The sequence below is a fragment of the Balaenoptera physalus genome, assembly GCF_965194825.1.
Source record: "Balaenoptera physalus genome assembly, chromosome: Y".
Lineage (NCBI taxonomy): Eukaryota > Metazoa > Chordata > Mammalia > Artiodactyla > Balaenopteridae > Balaenoptera > Balaenoptera physalus.
Genome location: NC_138904.1, coordinates 7,624,972 through 7,641,188, shown reverse-complemented (window position 1 = coordinate 7,641,188; position 16,217 = coordinate 7,624,972). Strand labels below are relative to the sequence as shown.

The 16,217-nt window shown below is 37.8% G+C and overlaps 1 protein-coding gene across 1 annotated transcript in view; it reads right to left on the bottom strand.

The window, feature by feature from the left end:
• Positions 1-2,976: 2,976 nt before the first annotated feature.
• Positions 2,977-16,217, bottom strand: part of LOC309653420 (U2 small nuclear ribonucleoprotein auxiliary factor 35 kDa subunit-related protein 2-like) — a 31,834-nt gene continuing 18,593 nt past the window's right edge. The window contains exons 8-11 of the mRNA XM_082448036.1: positions 13,555-13,768; positions 7,445-7,500; positions 6,616-6,725; positions 2,977-3,848 (exon numbers count right to left, since the gene is read on the bottom strand). Of these exons, the coding sequence (XP_082304162.1) occupies positions 3,406-3,848; positions 6,616-6,725; positions 7,445-7,500; positions 13,555-13,768 (823 nt within the window). The 3' untranslated portion in view covers positions 2,977-3,405. The remainder of the gene's footprint in view (positions 3,849-6,615; positions 6,726-7,444; positions 7,501-13,554; positions 13,769-16,217) is intronic.

The window sequence follows — 16,217 nt, the reverse complement described above, 5'->3', positions numbered from 1 at the left end:
GGGGAACCACAGGTGGGTCCCGCTGGGTGTAGGAACTCCTCCCCTCCTCCAGCCGCCCCTCAGGGGGCGCCGGTCCCGGAGGTCCGGCCTTTACTTGTGCTCCCCCTTCCCTCCCTCCCTCTCCCTCAGGACCCTCGTGGCTGGAGGGGGCCTAGGTGGGCAGAGGATCAGGCCTGGGATCTCCATAGGCTCCTGGGCAGGGGAAACCTGGCCACGCTCCCTTCCGATCCTCTGCCCTCCCAGTGGTTCCCCAATTTCCCCCTTCGGGCAAGGGATCCCTTCCCCTTCCCCAGCCGCCCCTCGGGGGCCCCAGTCCCGTCCCACCTCTTCTCCTCCCCCCATCACTCCCTCACTCCCTACCCGGCCGCTGGGGGTTCCTGCCGTCCCCTTAGGTGTCCGTGGTCCCCCACCGGTGCCTGGTAGGTGCCCTAGTTGTGCGGAGACGCGAATTCCACGTCCTCGTATTCTGCCATCTTGACTCCGCCCCCTTGATGGTTTTAATACTCCAAGAAAAAGTGGAATGTTTATCAGGAATTCTTCATAACAGTATCTTGACAGAAAATACATTGCTTTCATCCCAAAGTGTTGCATAAGTCATTACTTAAAGCATGAATGTTCCTTCGTGGTGCTTGTTAAAGTGAAATTAATTTTGTCCCCTTACTGCTTCCCTTCACTTAGGGCAGTTTCCTTCCCTGATGTATGTCTTCAGAGTTTACATTTTCACTTGCATATGCTGCATTGGAATGTAAGCTTTGTTGTGAATGTGTCCAACATTCAGGCCATGTTAACATTGTCTTTATCACATCACCAATTTGTTGTAATAAATATCCAGTTCACACCACTGTAGTGTTTTTCTCTCTTTCCAAAAGTTAGTCAAACTAGGGAGAGTTGCTGAAGAATTTTTCTTTTTACAGTAAAATGTTAAATATTTATTTCCTTTTAAATGTAGCATTTGTTGTAAGCACACACAAGGTACTGGAGATTTATGTAGTTTTCATATACTTTGTTAAAAAAATGTGGATTCTGTGCTACTTAAGACTTTATCTACATATTTTCAATCAATAAATGCCTCTTATGAAACTTTGCTGCAGTTGACTCTTGACCATTTCTCAATGAACAACTCAGATTTTTGCAGGTAGTAAAAAAGAACTTGATTCCTCTCACCCACTTTTCCTCCCACTCCAATTTTTTCTACTTTAAGTGCTAGCACAGTGAAATGGAATGATATTTGCAAACAGTACTGCCTAAATTGTATAAAACCAAAACCTAGGTGGGCATGATAGGTAAGTGACCTATCAGTATAGGTGTTACAGATATGAATTATTGCATACTGAGGTATTTAAGGAAGAAATACCATTGTATTAAGTTATAAATCCCCCAAAATTGTAAGATTAAAGAGCCTCTGAACTATTCATTGAAAACAGGCTTTAGTGTCACTATTGGCAATGTGCAAATGGAATTTTTGAATCATAAATGGTAATTATAAATAAGGTAATTTAAGTTCAAGATGGACATTTTCAGGATAATGTACCCACTTAGTGATTTAAATACAGTTCCTTTCAAGAAGTACACTCCCTCCATGGCACTTATCTACATACACATCCATATTTGAGGGGAAAAGTGACCAATACCTCTTCAATACCTTGAGTTCAGTGATTATCTTAACTACCCATGAACTATTAAAAGACATGTAACCCATTTAATCAAGTATCTCTTGATTATATTTAGCAAAAGTACTGAAAAGTTCTAAATTGTGTGACAATTATTCATTATTAGTGAACCAGGTCAACAGAAAAGTTTTCATTTTTTGCAATAGAGGCATTTAAAATCTGAAACAAACCAAGATCTGTAAGGTGAAATATACACTTGTCTAACAACTTTGTTTTATTGACTGCAAATTAAAGTCTTGTATTCTTAATGTATATCACTTAGAAAACCTTCTCAAATTTAATAAGTATTCACAAATGTCAAATTGCCAAATGGCACACAGTGAAATTCAAGATTCAGTCAAGGAAAGTAACCAAAATTTATATAGAAATGAAGTGTGGGAGCATACTTGTTTTAACACCTGAAATTTAGGGATAATATCATGCTTTAAGCTTTCTCTATAGAAGAGTCTTCTCTTACTATTACATTGATTTTTGTATAGTTAGTTTAACACTAGACACATTCAGTCCAATGACCCTATTACTGAAAATGGTCAAAAAGAAAGCACCTTACTTCTGTACAAAGAACTCTATAAAACACTGCAAAAAAATGATGAACACTTGGTAGAAAACTGCCAATTTTTAGAGGGACCAAGAATCTGGGGTAGGAGGAAGAACAAAAAGTACTTTAAAACTGAGAAAATGAATTTTAAAATATAAGGTATTAAACTCATGTGTGGGGGAAAAGATTCCAATAGATTATTAATAAAGGCCAACACGATTCTTAAAAGAACCAAAGGATATATATATATATACAGAAAAACTTCAGCATCTGGTAAAGGTTAAAATGTGGGTTGTAGGGTCAGCAAAATTTACCGTCATAGCTGATACAGTAAAATTTTTGTAGTTTTGTGGAGGGCAGTCGGAAATACTTTAATGTTATATCCCTTAATGTGATCTTACCATAAATGTGAAATTAAAGACTTCTTATCACACCATTTTTCTTTGTTTACAGCTCAGAATAGTGTGAAATTAGAAGTTTAAAATAGGGGCTTCCCTGGTGGCACAGTGGTTGAGAATCTGCCTGCCAATGCAGGGGACACGGGTTCGAGCCCTGGTCTGGGAAGATCCCACATGCTGTGGAGCAACTAGGCCCATGAGCCACAACTACTGAGCCTGGGCGTCTGGAGCCTGTGCTCCGCAACAAGAGTGGCCGCGATAGTGAGAGGCCCACGCAACGCGATGGAGAGCGGCCCCCGCTTGCTGCAACTAGAGAAAGCCCTCGCACAGAAACGAAGACCCAACACAGCCAAAAATAAATAAATAAATAAGAATTATAGGTGCTAATAATTTAAATAAAGAAAAAAGTTTAAAATAAAAGAGATGTGTTAAGTCAACTGACAAATCCACAATGTGAAGCGAATAAAAGTCATCTAGGAACAGATAAAATATGACAAAGTTTAATGGGAAAAAAGAAGTCCCATATGATCTTAACTATGTATAATAAAATATTTGTAATACCCATAAGAACAAAGGTAAAGCAATGCTCCAGTGTTAACCTCTAAGGGTTAGGATTATAAGTAACTTTCATGATGTTTATATGTCTTCATGAATAGGTTTCATCTAAGTAGGCTTTTGCCAGACTTGCTAACCCACGTGAGCTGAGAGCCCTCTATCCAACTACACAGCTGCCATAATAAAGGGTGTACAATTACTGAAGCACATGGTAAGTTTATTTGGATTTGGGACTCTGCAGAGTTCAGTCTCGGCTCCCCGACGTCCTCCTGCCGTGGCTCCTGGACCTGGAGGAGCTCCGGCTGCGGCTCCGGCTGCCCAGGCCACGGCTGCGGCCCCTTTTCCTTCCTCTGCTTCGGGAACTGTGCCTCTCCCGGCTTTTGGACGTGTGCTTGTGAGATTTCTTGCCCCCGTGGCTCCTCCTCCTCCTCCTCCTCTCGGCCTCCCCGTTCCTCTTGTAGGAGTGGGCCGGCCCGGGGCTCCTCCTCCTCCGTGGCCTACTGTAGTAGTCGTCGCGGCGGCCCAGCCGCTCCCTCCTCTCTGAGTTCTTACTGAAGCAGGAGCCAGTCCGATCCGGAGACAGGTACATGTCTCGATTCGCTTCCCAAAATTCATTGTTGGGATTTCTGAACACGTGAAGAAAGTTGCAGTGTTTCCCTCTTGGACACTGCTGTATTTCAAATAAACCTGCAGTGGCACAGTGAGGAAACGGCATTTACTGCTGGCACTTCATCCCTTTCAGAAGGTACATTTCTGATGTTAGCTTGTGAAAGGACTATTTTCTCCCGGGTATTACTTAAAAACAGCCTGCATAAATTGATTTCATACTTTAGGTTCCAAGATTTCAAAAATATTCAAATGCTCTAACAAATAGCATTCTGAAACGTAAAGTTTCAATTAACAAGAACATCCTATTTCCCCACTGGATTATGATTCAGAACACAACCAAATAGTGACCACACTATTTTCTTCCTAGGGTTTCACCATCCCACTGACTGACAGTGCAGATCCCCAAATTAGTACTGTAGAACCATTCCTTGGAATCTAGATGGTAGTGTGATTTGACGGCATGGTGCTGGCAAGACAGAATTACTGGTGAAAAGGGAGCACTCACTGTAGGTACAAGAACCTGTATTCTCTTTGTATTTTAAAATATGATGATAAACATTGCCCTACTGTTTCAAATTTACCAAGTTCTGTTAATATGAAAGATGCTTCTCAAAGTGGACTCTATTTTTTAACAAACTTTTGATGCTTTTAAACATTTTAAAATAGCAGTAAATTCCCCAAATATGTAAAACAGTTAAAAGTGAAATAAATACCTTCCTCCTTGATACTATATACAAAAACTAACTCAAAAATGGATCTTAAACTTTGAGATGAAACTATAAAATTCTTTAAAAATAAATGTATTCAACCTCATCAAAATTAAAAACTGTGCTTCAAAGTACACCATCAAAAAAGTGAAAAAACATACACTATAAGATAATTTGCAGAGCATCTGTGATAAGGGACTTCTATTTAGATTATCTAAAGAACACTTACAACTCAATAGTAAAAAGAAAAGAACCCAGTTAAGAAACAGGCAAAGGACTTCATCTGAGATTTCTCCAAAAAATTATAAAAATGACCAGCAACTTCATAAAAAGATGTTCAACATAACTGGCCATTAGGAAAATACAAATCAAAACCACAGTGAGATAACCATGTCATAGCTGGTAGGATAGGTAAAATTAAAAGAAAATTAACTGTATTGCAGGCATATAGAGAAGCTGGTACTCATACATTGCTGGTGGAATTATAAAATAATTCAGCTGCTTTAGAAAATGGTTTGGCAGTTTTTCAAAACATTAAACAGAATTACCATATGATCTTGCAACTATGCTACTAGGGCATGTACACAAAAGAAATGAAACATACTCACACAGAATCTGTACATCTTAGTAGCATTATACGTAATAACCAAAAAGTGGAAACAACCTAGGAGTCCATCAACTAATGAATAAATAAATAAAATGTAGTATACCACAGAAAGCAATATAATTTAGATTATAAAAAGGAGTGAAGTTCTGATACATGCTATAATATGGATGTATCTTGCAAACATGCTAAGCAAAAGAAGCCAGACACAAAAGGTCAATATTGTACGATTCCATCTATATGAAATGTCCAGAATAAGCAAATCTATGGAGAGGGAGAGTAGATTACTGATTATCAGGAGATGGGGGAGTAGAGAATGCAGAGTGGCTGCTAATGGGTGTCAGGTTCTTTGAGGGTGAAGAAAATGTTCTAAAATTAGATGTGATGGTCACACAGTTCTGAATGTAATAAAAAACACTGAATTCTGTACTTTGAAAGGATAAATTTTGTTAAGTGAATTGTATCTCAACACTACTGTTACTACAAAAAAAAAAAAAAAAGAAAAAGTAGAATAGCCTCTTCTTCTGGGGAAGTCTAAGTCACGAACAGAAGCACGTCACTGAAATCAAATGGGATTCCCAGGAACTGACAAAAACAACCTACCTTTACAGAGAAAACAATTTTCTCCCTTTCATCTTACGAGTCTTAAAGCTTATGCTGAAATTGTTCTTTTAGTTTTACTTCTAAAAGCTACCTCCCAGGCCACCTTAACATGCTTTTAAAATGGCAGCATCTGCTAAGAGCAGGATGGCAAACCACTATTGTGATTCAGAATTTATAAGTTACATTTTTTTAAATAAGAGATTTTAAGCAAGTGAGTACAAAGCAAACAAGCAAAAGTAACAGGGAAGAAAAGTATTCCCCAAAGGCATTTATAGCTTCATCTTTTTTCATCTGAGGCACTTGACAATTTGGCTAAGCCAATCTAATAGAAAGAAGTTTGAAAATAACAAGGCCAACAGAACTGCTAGATAGTCTCAGCAAAGGACTCACTCATTTTCTGATTTGGTGATCAGTGTTCATGAATTAGTCTGACAACACCCTTAACAGATTCTACACAGCTATAATCAACCTCTAACATACAAAAGCAAGTATTTCATGTAAGGCCGAAAATATTACATGATGACATAACAAGATGATAGAATATTCATTAAGGATAAAAGATGGACAGAAAAAAACCACTCAAGTGAGGGGAGCCAAAGAATAGAAAACGCCTCTAGAACTGTGATAAGTAAAATGTGGCTTATTAAAGTAGTACACAGAACTCAGAATCAAAGATTAGATAACCTGAGTCTGCTACCAATACACTGTGAACTCAGTTACTCATGGCATAACATGACCCACATGGTCTATTACAGATCTAAAATGTGATGTCCTTTATATAATGCTCACGTGTGGGAAGATGAGAGCTATTCCTTGTGATTCCGTTTTTTAAAAAACCCCTTTAACAGGTTGTTTTTTTCCTACTAAGAATGTCCTTTTATATAGCAGTGGAACAATCAAGGGAAAAAAATCATCATGGTATTTTACGTACCACAAATTGCCATTTTCCATCGGGTCACTGGGCAGAATTCACACTGAAGCTGTCGTCCAGCATACCATCGTCCATTAAACAGAGAAAGGGCTGCTTGACATTCTTCTTCCCTTTATACCACAAATTAACAGATGCATTTTACAGTAATGTTCTAATATATAGATATAACCCTATTATTTATTAATCAACCCTTTTGTTAATTTACTATACGACCACAAAGTCACTACTGAGGGAGCCCTTATGAGAGCATTCAAGCTCCTAAAACTCAACATACACTAGGAATCTTTTTACTAACCCTCCAAAAGGTTTTGATGGATGCAAACCAGTTTCTTAACTCAAAAGAGTTGACTATTAAAAATGCAAAGTGTTTCCACTGTTAGAGCTCGTTCTTTTTCAGCTAGGATTGCTGTTGCTCCACAGTGGTTAATTTAACCAATCAGCTATGTAATGATCGAGGCAAATATCAAGACAAAATAATGATACATTAACTGTTTTCTTAGCGGGTAAAATATACCTATGATTTATATTGGCTTCAATTTCTGACACTTTCAATTTATACTTCTAAATTCTCTATCCTGGTTTTTCTTTTTTCAAGTTTTGTATCTTAATTACTATATACATAATAATATAACTATTGAAACTTGTTCAAAACCATATAAATAATACACAAAGAATGCATTTTCTGTATCAGCTCTTGATGTCTGCATTGTTAAAAATATCATGCATATAAAAGATATATATCAGTGGAATAATCCCAGAAGTCAACATAAACAAAACAGATGTGCTACAAAACATGGACATATTTAATATTTACGTTCAGAATACTTACGATTGATATTGAACATACACATTGCCTCTCAGATGAGGTTCCAAGTTGCAGCTGACCTAAGGAGCAATGAAGTATTCTATCACAAAAAAACTTAAGGAAAAAAAAAATTCAGTTATCAAAAACACGTTGTCTAGGCTAGTATTACCCCATGTAGTTATCAAAAAAAGATTTCAAAACTGAGATACCCAATTATGTGATCTCTGTTGATCAGATTCATTCTTCAATAAATATAAAATGTTTCCATATGCAAAAAACCACAAGAAATTTAAATCAGTCATATACACGCCACTTTAATTTAATTTAATTTCCATTTTTGACCAAGATTGTAAAAAAATAAGTAGAATGTTAAAGTTTTACTTTCTTGAAATGTTGAAGCCATTTCACTGTATTCTTCCCTCTTGCTCACATAAGTGAACACCATTTTGAAATATTGCAAGAATTACAAAAATGTGACAGAGACATAAGCAAATGCAGTTGAAAAAATGGTGTCAATAGATTTGCTCAACATAGAGTTGCTATACACCTTCAATTTGTACAAAAACCTCAGATATCTGTGAAATGAAGTATGCCTGTAAAGAGTTCATACAGAGAGCCCAGGGAACTTGGTGCATAGTTCTGCTAAATTTGATCCCCAAACAGAAACCTTGCTGGCCTTTGATCCAGCGTGGGCAAGTAAACTAACTCATAGCTCCACCAACGGATAAGTACAGCTTTCAGTCCACCTATCAAGAAACGTTAACTGAGCACATGGGAAACTGTATAGCCCACAGTACAGCCAATGTTACAGTAACAATTGAAAAGAGCACAGTCCATAGCTTTCCCTGTCTGCAGTGTAAAGCCAATGATCGTATCTGGCCAAGAATTCAGTGCATAGTCTTGCCTGATTTGCGTCTCCAAACAACATGCTTAACTGACCTTGGGACTTTTTCCTGCCCTGTGAGGGCAAAGAAAATTCATATCCCTACCTACTGCTGACTATAGTAACCAGAACTAACCATCTAGGACAGCAGTCCCCAACCTTTTTGGCACCAGGGGCCTGTTTCATGGAAGATAAATTTTCCACAGACTGGGGGTGGGGTGCGAGGGGGCAGAGGGGAATGGTTCAAGTGGAAATGCAACTGATGGGGAGCAGCAGATGAAGCTTCGCTCGCTCGCCTGCCATATTCACCTCCTGCTGTGTGGCCTGGTTTCTAACAGGCCACAGATGGGTACCGGCCCACGGCCTGGAGGTTGGGGATGCATGATCTAGGAAACTGAACCAGAGAACCCAGGCAACCATAGTCTTCCTTGTGCAGGGAACCAAGCCAGCAATCCTCTCCAACTGTTATCAGCCAGCTCTGCCTCCTCCCCCACCATCTCAGAGCTTAGGCAGTGGCCTGGTGCAAAAATAGACCCTGACAAGAAGCCCCACCTGCCAAATGACACTATCAACTCACATTTTCAGGACTCTAAGTTAGGCTTGGAGAAGAGACTTCTGGTGAAAAGACTGCTTCCTCAAATGTATCAATGTTAAGAAATCAAGGACCATGAAAAATCAGGGTAACATGGCACCATCAGTGGAAACTAATAAAGCTCTAATAAGTGAAAAGAAAGAAATGGAGAATTATAAACTGGTAAACAAATTCAAAACAGTCCTCTTAAAGAAGTTTAGTAAGCTACAAGAACACACAGGCAAACAACTTAAAGGAAATTAGGAAAACAATGCATAAAGAAAACAAAAAGTTCAACTAAGAGAAGATAAACAAAAATAAATCAGGAAAAATAAAAATCCTAGAGATAAAGGATACAGTGACTAAACTGAAGAGAACCTCAATAGCAGACTTGACCTAAGAATCAATTATTTAGACGACAGGACATTTGAAATTATACAATCAGAGGAGCAAAAAGAAAAAACAAAAAAGAGTGAAGAAAGCCTACAGGACTTATGGGATACCACCAACGGAAACAATATTTGCATTATGAGAATCCCAGAAGGAAGGAGAAAGAGAAAGGGACAAAAAGTATATTTAAAGCAATAATGACTGGAAACTTCTCAAAGCTGGAAAGAGAAATGACAGATCCATGAGGCATGAAAGGCCCAAAATGGGTAAACCAAGACATTGTAAATTACACTGTCTAAAGTAAAAGACAGAAAAAGAATTGAAAGCAAGAGTAAAGTGACAAGTCACATACAAGGGGAAGAAATCCTCCTTACCACCCTGCATAAGAAAATAGGTGGATTTCTCAACAGAAATCTTTCAGGCCAGGAGAGAATGGAATGATATATTCATAATACTGAAAAGAAAAATAGTCAACCAAGAATACCATACCTAGCAAAGCTGTCCTTCAAAAATGAAGCAAATATAAACACTTCCCTGAACAAAGAAAATCTAAGGGAGTTCATCACCACTAGACCTGCCTTACAAGAAATGCTAAAGAAAGTTCTTCAAATGGAAGTAAAAGGACACGAATTACATCATAAAAATGTTTCACTGGCAATGCTAAATTTTCAGTCAAAGTCATTACCATCTCTAATACAGAACCGGTGCTGTATAATTCACTTACAACTCTAGTTTAAAAGTTTAATCATATTAAAGATAACCAGGGGAATTCCCTGATGGTCCAGTGGTTAGGACTCTGTGCTTCCACTGCAGAGGGCACAGGTTCAATTCCTGGTCAGGGAACTAAGATCCGTGGTACAGCCAGAAAAAAAAAGAGAGAGAAAGGAAATCACACAAGGATAAGGACTAAGTAAAACATATATTGATATTCACTCCTCCTGTATAGGGAAGAGTCTTTCTAACAAGAGCCAAAATCAATAAAACATCGATACATTTGACTACATAAAAAAAAATTAAAGATAACCATAATTAGAATAATTTGCCACTGGAAACACCATATAAAAAACAGGTAAACTGCAATATAACATCAATAACCTAAAGTGTGAGGGGAGGAAATGTAAAAGTGTAAAATTTAGGAATGTAAGGCTCATGGTAACAAGGAAAAAACCTGTAGTAGTTACACAAAGGAACACGATAAAAAAGTCAAAGTACACTGATACAGATGACATCAATCTTTTTTTTAATATTTTATTTGTCTTCTTCCCTCCCTCATACTCAAGTCCTAGGCATTTTTGCATTTGATGGGTCAGGAACATGAGCCCAATGTGGGGATGTGCCATCTTTTTTTTTAATACATTAAAAAAATTTATTTATTTATTTTTATTTTTGGCTGCGTCAGGTCTTTGTTGTGGCATGCAGGATCTTTGTTGAGGCACATGGGCTTCTCTCTAGGTGCAGTGTGTGGGCTCCAGAGTGCCTGGGCTCTGTAGTTTGTGGCACCCGGGCTCTCTAGTTGAGGCACATGGGCTTAGTTGTCCTGAACCATGTGGGATCTTACTTCCCCAACCAGGGATTGAACCCACATCCGCTGCATTGGAAGGTGGATTCTTTACCACTGGACCGCCAAGGAAGTCCCAACATCAAATTGCAAAAGAAAATAAAAGAAGAGAGCAGGATAAGAAACAAGCAACAATGGGTCTACAAAACAGTTAGAAAACAATGAAAAAAATGGCAATTATTATTTTCAAAAAATCTACAAACAATAAATGCTGGAGAGGGTGTAGCGAAAAGGGAACCCTCCTACACTGCTGGTGGGAATGTAAGTTAGTGCAGCCACTATGGAGAACAGTATGGCCGTTCTTCAAAAAATTAAAAATAAATGTACCATATGATCTAGGAAACCCACTTCTGGGTATTTATCTGAAGATACTGAGAACATTTATTCAAAAAAATATAGGCATCCTGATGTTCACTACAGCAGTATTTACAATAGCAAAGACATGGTAACAAACTAAATGTCCACTGATGGATGAGTGGGTTAAAAAAAAGTGAGATAAATAAATATACACACACACACACACACATATACACACAGTGGAATATTATTCAGCCATAAAAAAGGAAAAAATCCTGCTATTTTTGACAACATGGGTAGATGCTGAGGGCATTATGCTAAGTGAAATAAGTCAGACAGAGAAAGACAAATACAGTGTGATCTCACTTACATGTGGAATCTTAAAAACAAATACAAAAGCAAAAACGAACTTACTGAAAAAGAGATCAGATTTATGGTTACCAGAGTTGGGGGAATTGGATGAAGGTGGTCAAAAGGTACAAACTTCCAGTTATAAGATAAGTAGTGGGAGGTATAGTGATCATAGTTAACACTGTTGTGTAATATATCTGAAAGTTAAGAGAGTAAATCCTCAGAGTCCTCATTACAAGGGAAAAACATTTTTTTATTAATTATATGAGGTGATGAATGTAACTAAACTTGCTGTGATAATCATTCTGCGATATGTATAGGTCATTATGTGGGACACCATAAACTTATAAAATGCTGTATGTCAATTATATTTTAATACATCTGAAAGAAAAAAATACACCATAGAGCTCAGAATTTTAAGCAAAAGGAAATATTAGATAGTGGTTATGCATGAACAGCGAGATTTCCATTAAGGAGCCGTAAGTTTTGAAAGCAGTATGATTTAGAGATCTCAAGAAGGAATACAGTGATAATTCACTTTTGAGATGAGGAAAAGTCATGAAGAGGTGAAGTGACATGTTCTGGAGCACAGGGTTAGTCAAACCACACTGACTCCATGGCCTGTGCTTCTAACGATATTGTGCTGTGTCTGACAGGCACTTCCACTTCACTTTTTATTAGTTGTACAGTCATTCCTTGGTTTCCTTAGGGGATTGGTTCCAGGACTCCTTGGATACCAAAATCCATGGATGCTCAAGTCCCTTATATAAAAGGGTACAATATTTGCACATAACCTATGCACATTCTCCCATAAACTTTAAATCATCTCTGGATTACTTATAATACCTAATACAATGTAAATGCTATATAAGTAGCTGTCAGTGTGTGGCAAATTCAAGTTCTGCTTTTTGGGAACTTTTTGGATTTGGGGGTGGGGGCTGGGGAATACCTTCAATCCACCGCTGGTTGTATCTGCAGTTGCAGAATCTGCAAATGTGGAACGTACAGATATAGAGCGCAAACTGTACCGAGAATTAGTGCGAAGACAGGACGATATATAGAACAGTAGCAAAAGATAAAAGAAAATTTTAAAAGAAATGAAAAAAATACTCAGAGTCAGTAAACAAAAGTATAGGTCTGAATTTAGAAATTAAATTTAGTCTTGAACTATGGCAAGAGTGTCCCTTACTAGAAGTTGCTGTGTTGTTTTATTTTCAACTTACATTTCCAACTATCAGAAAAAAAAATCCATAGCTTTAATTCCATCTTTTTTCAAATTACATGACAGCCTCTGCTTTAACATAACAAAATCATTAAGCTCAGAATCTGATCAAAGCATAAACAAGGTAGGAGGCTTCTCTATCAGGATTCCACTATTGGTTCTTGAGAGCAAAAGGTATCAGACCTGACTTTAACACCTGACCTTTAAAAATATTTTTTAAAAATTATGTGTAATTTGCATTCCTTTACTCAGGAACACAAACCATGATTTTTGGAACATTATGTTCTGTTTGAAAATATCCAATCTATAAACACAATCTAAAAAAAGTCAAGGTTTATGTTCTTTGGTAGTTCCAGAAGAAATAATGCATACTTTGGGCAGAAGTTGCAAGCTGGCACTATCAACATAATACATCAATCAGCAAGCTGTGTTACAATGCAATTGTAGCTGAGACCAACTACAAGTAAGGAGGTGCATTACCCATCATACGCAGCCCCTTAATGAATGCTTGGACAGCTGTCTGCAGAGGACCTTATGCAGAGAATTCAGAGTTTGGAAAAGAGGGGGAACATAAAGGTAGTGAATGGACGAAAGATCTTTTCTCATCAAAACCTCAGAACCCAGAAAATGTTATGCTAGTACCTCTTCACAATTTCAAGTAGTACCTCTACTGTATTGCAATGAGGTGGATGGAGAGGGAGACAGAAGGAATTAACATTGCCTTCCAACATGGTGCCAGGCCCTACACCACAGCGCACGACCCACCCAGGTGGAGAGCCTGTACCCTTGCTTTCCCATCCCATCCAGTACTTCAGAGGGAGGCAAACTAGTCCCGTCCTCCACGCACACTGCATGTGCCCACCTTGAACTGGACCACTTTCCCCACGTTCTTGAACTCGGGGAGCACATCGTCATAGAAGTCCAGGAACTGCTGGTAGGTTTCCTCTTCGCTGTACTCCAGACTTGCGTCAGGGTCATAGTCGTCCCATCTGCACTGCTCCATCCCAAACGTCATAAACATGCTTTTAATAAGAAGGGTGGGACTTGATGCCGGGAAATTGTGTTTACGTGAACACCTGCAACAACAGTTAATCTTATTCTATATATAATATTTTACAGTTTTCACGGCATTTTATGTTTTTTCTCTGATCCTTGCAACCCCCTACGACAATCATGGGTAGTATTTCCCCCACTTCGCAAAGAAGCAAGCTGAGGCCTAAAAAAGCTCAGTTATCCAAGTCACATGGCTTGTGAGAGATGATCCAGATCTGACCACCTTACAGTCTAGTGCCTGTTTGTTATATGGCATTATATATATATAATTTAATTTTTATTTAAGAAACAATGTTAACTTTTATGAAAAATAGGATTCTTTTTTGCAGTTTCAACTGGGTCAGGGCTGCGCTGACTTAACTCACTTGTACTTGCATAATTTAAAAAATGCTTCATATGACCTTTATTATTATTTACTTTCTTGTCCTAAGATAACATGAGAAAAAAAATTTTTATTTCAAGGTTCCAAGTAATTAACAGTTCATGGTTAATATTTTGTAGTTAAAAACTGGTCAGCACTTATTAGGCATTATGGGGCGGGTGGGGGGGGGATGACCAACAATAGGGAATTAGTTAAGTAAACTATGATGTATCCATAGATTGGAATGTTGTACAACCACCGAAAATTGAGTAGACCTGGCTTTATTGCCATAAGAAAACATTCATGATCTATTTTTAGTGAATAAAATAGGCTACAAAATAGTACGTATACTTTATGGTGCTGTTTTTGTAAAACAAAAAATATTTATACATATGTACTTAAATAAACATCTGGAAAGCTAACATGTCTAAAATGGGGATTTTTTCTTAATAATAAGCATTTCTGATTTTTATAATCAGAGAAAATAAAACTGTATTTTAAAGAAAAAAAACAAAAAACAAAACAAAAAAAAAAACTGGTCAGTCATGGATCCCATAGATTTGGGGGAAGAGAGAAATGCGGAGTTGTTTCATGGGTACAGAGGTTCAGTTTTGTAAGACAAAAACGTATATAGAGATTATACATCTATGTACCTACTGAGATAATGCATACAGAATGCCCAATACAAATCATGCATAGGTCTGACATGTTCAGCATTAACTAATGTGAAATTTTCTACTCTCCAAATGACCTTCTAGATTATTCAATTTGTAATGTGATCTGTATTCCCAAGCAGCTACCTACAGAATTGGGAGGACTTATCTTGGTTGGCACTGTTAACTGTAAAGTGAAATTTTATAGCTGTAAATAAATATAGTAGCAAACAAGCACCTTAATTAATGAATTTAAAATTCTGTTCACAGGATTATAACCCAGATCTAGTTTCTAGGGTGTCAAATGAGCATCTGTGAATTTTGGGACAGAGCCAAGTCACCGTTTAGGGAAAATCCCCACTGTACCTGGAAACACCCACACAAGCTTGAGTGTATTAAAAAATGATGGCCTGACAGCTCCTATTGAAAAGTTAACTAAGTGGTATTTTTGAAGGCATGGTACTGATCCTCTGTTTGATTCCCAGAATCACCTGAAAAGAACTGGAACGCATTAAAATGCAGAGTCAAATGTACTGCATATTCAAAATAACTTGTTTCCTTCTCTCTGCCTTGCTTCCCATTTCCTCTATTTTATTTAACTTAGTATGTAGCCTTTTACAGTCACTTCTGGAAGAAGGTAAGATATAAATAAATACTCAAGACAGATATGAGTATCTTGAGTATCATTAGTAGTTATGTTCTTTTGGTGGGCAGGGGGAGGAAAGAACTCTCAAAGCCGTGACTCCAAAAAATGCCAATTCCAGAAAGATTCCAGACTTGAACTTAGTACTACTTATAAAAACATGCAACCAAAGAAATGCTTAGGTTATGAAAGTATTTCTCCAATCATCTCACAAACCTTAACAGAAAAGAATGCTTGAAATGATCTGGGGCAAGTCACTACAGTTTTCTGTAAAAGTGGAACAGTAAATTTGTCTGAGAAGATGGCCCTGGATTTAACTGCTAATTCCACAGACTTTTATCTCACAACTCGTCACCTGAATGACGAAAATGCCTGACTAACTCATATATATATATATATTTTTTTTTTTGGACAGTTTTAATGCTAATTTCATATGCCTGTGAAAGTATTAAGAACTGTCACAAACTAATCTGACCACTGTGGATATTTCCTTGAAACAACTCTCAGGTGTGGGTTTTCAGAGTGTGACGTTCCTTTTCCCTTTCCGCAAATTAAGTAGAGTCAACTGATTTCCTAAAACTGCTTAGGATATCTCCCTTCTTCTCACATAAACCCAATAAAAGGACAGTCTTTTTTTTTGCCTTGCTGTGTGGCTTGTGGGATCTTAGTTCCCCAACCAGGAACTGAACCTGGGCCCTCCGCAGTGCAAGTGCCGAGTCCTAATCACTGGATCTCCAGGGAACTCCCAAGTATAACCTTAAAGTCTTAAAATTCATGGAAATATTGCAGTACAACATAAACAAGGGATCAGGCAG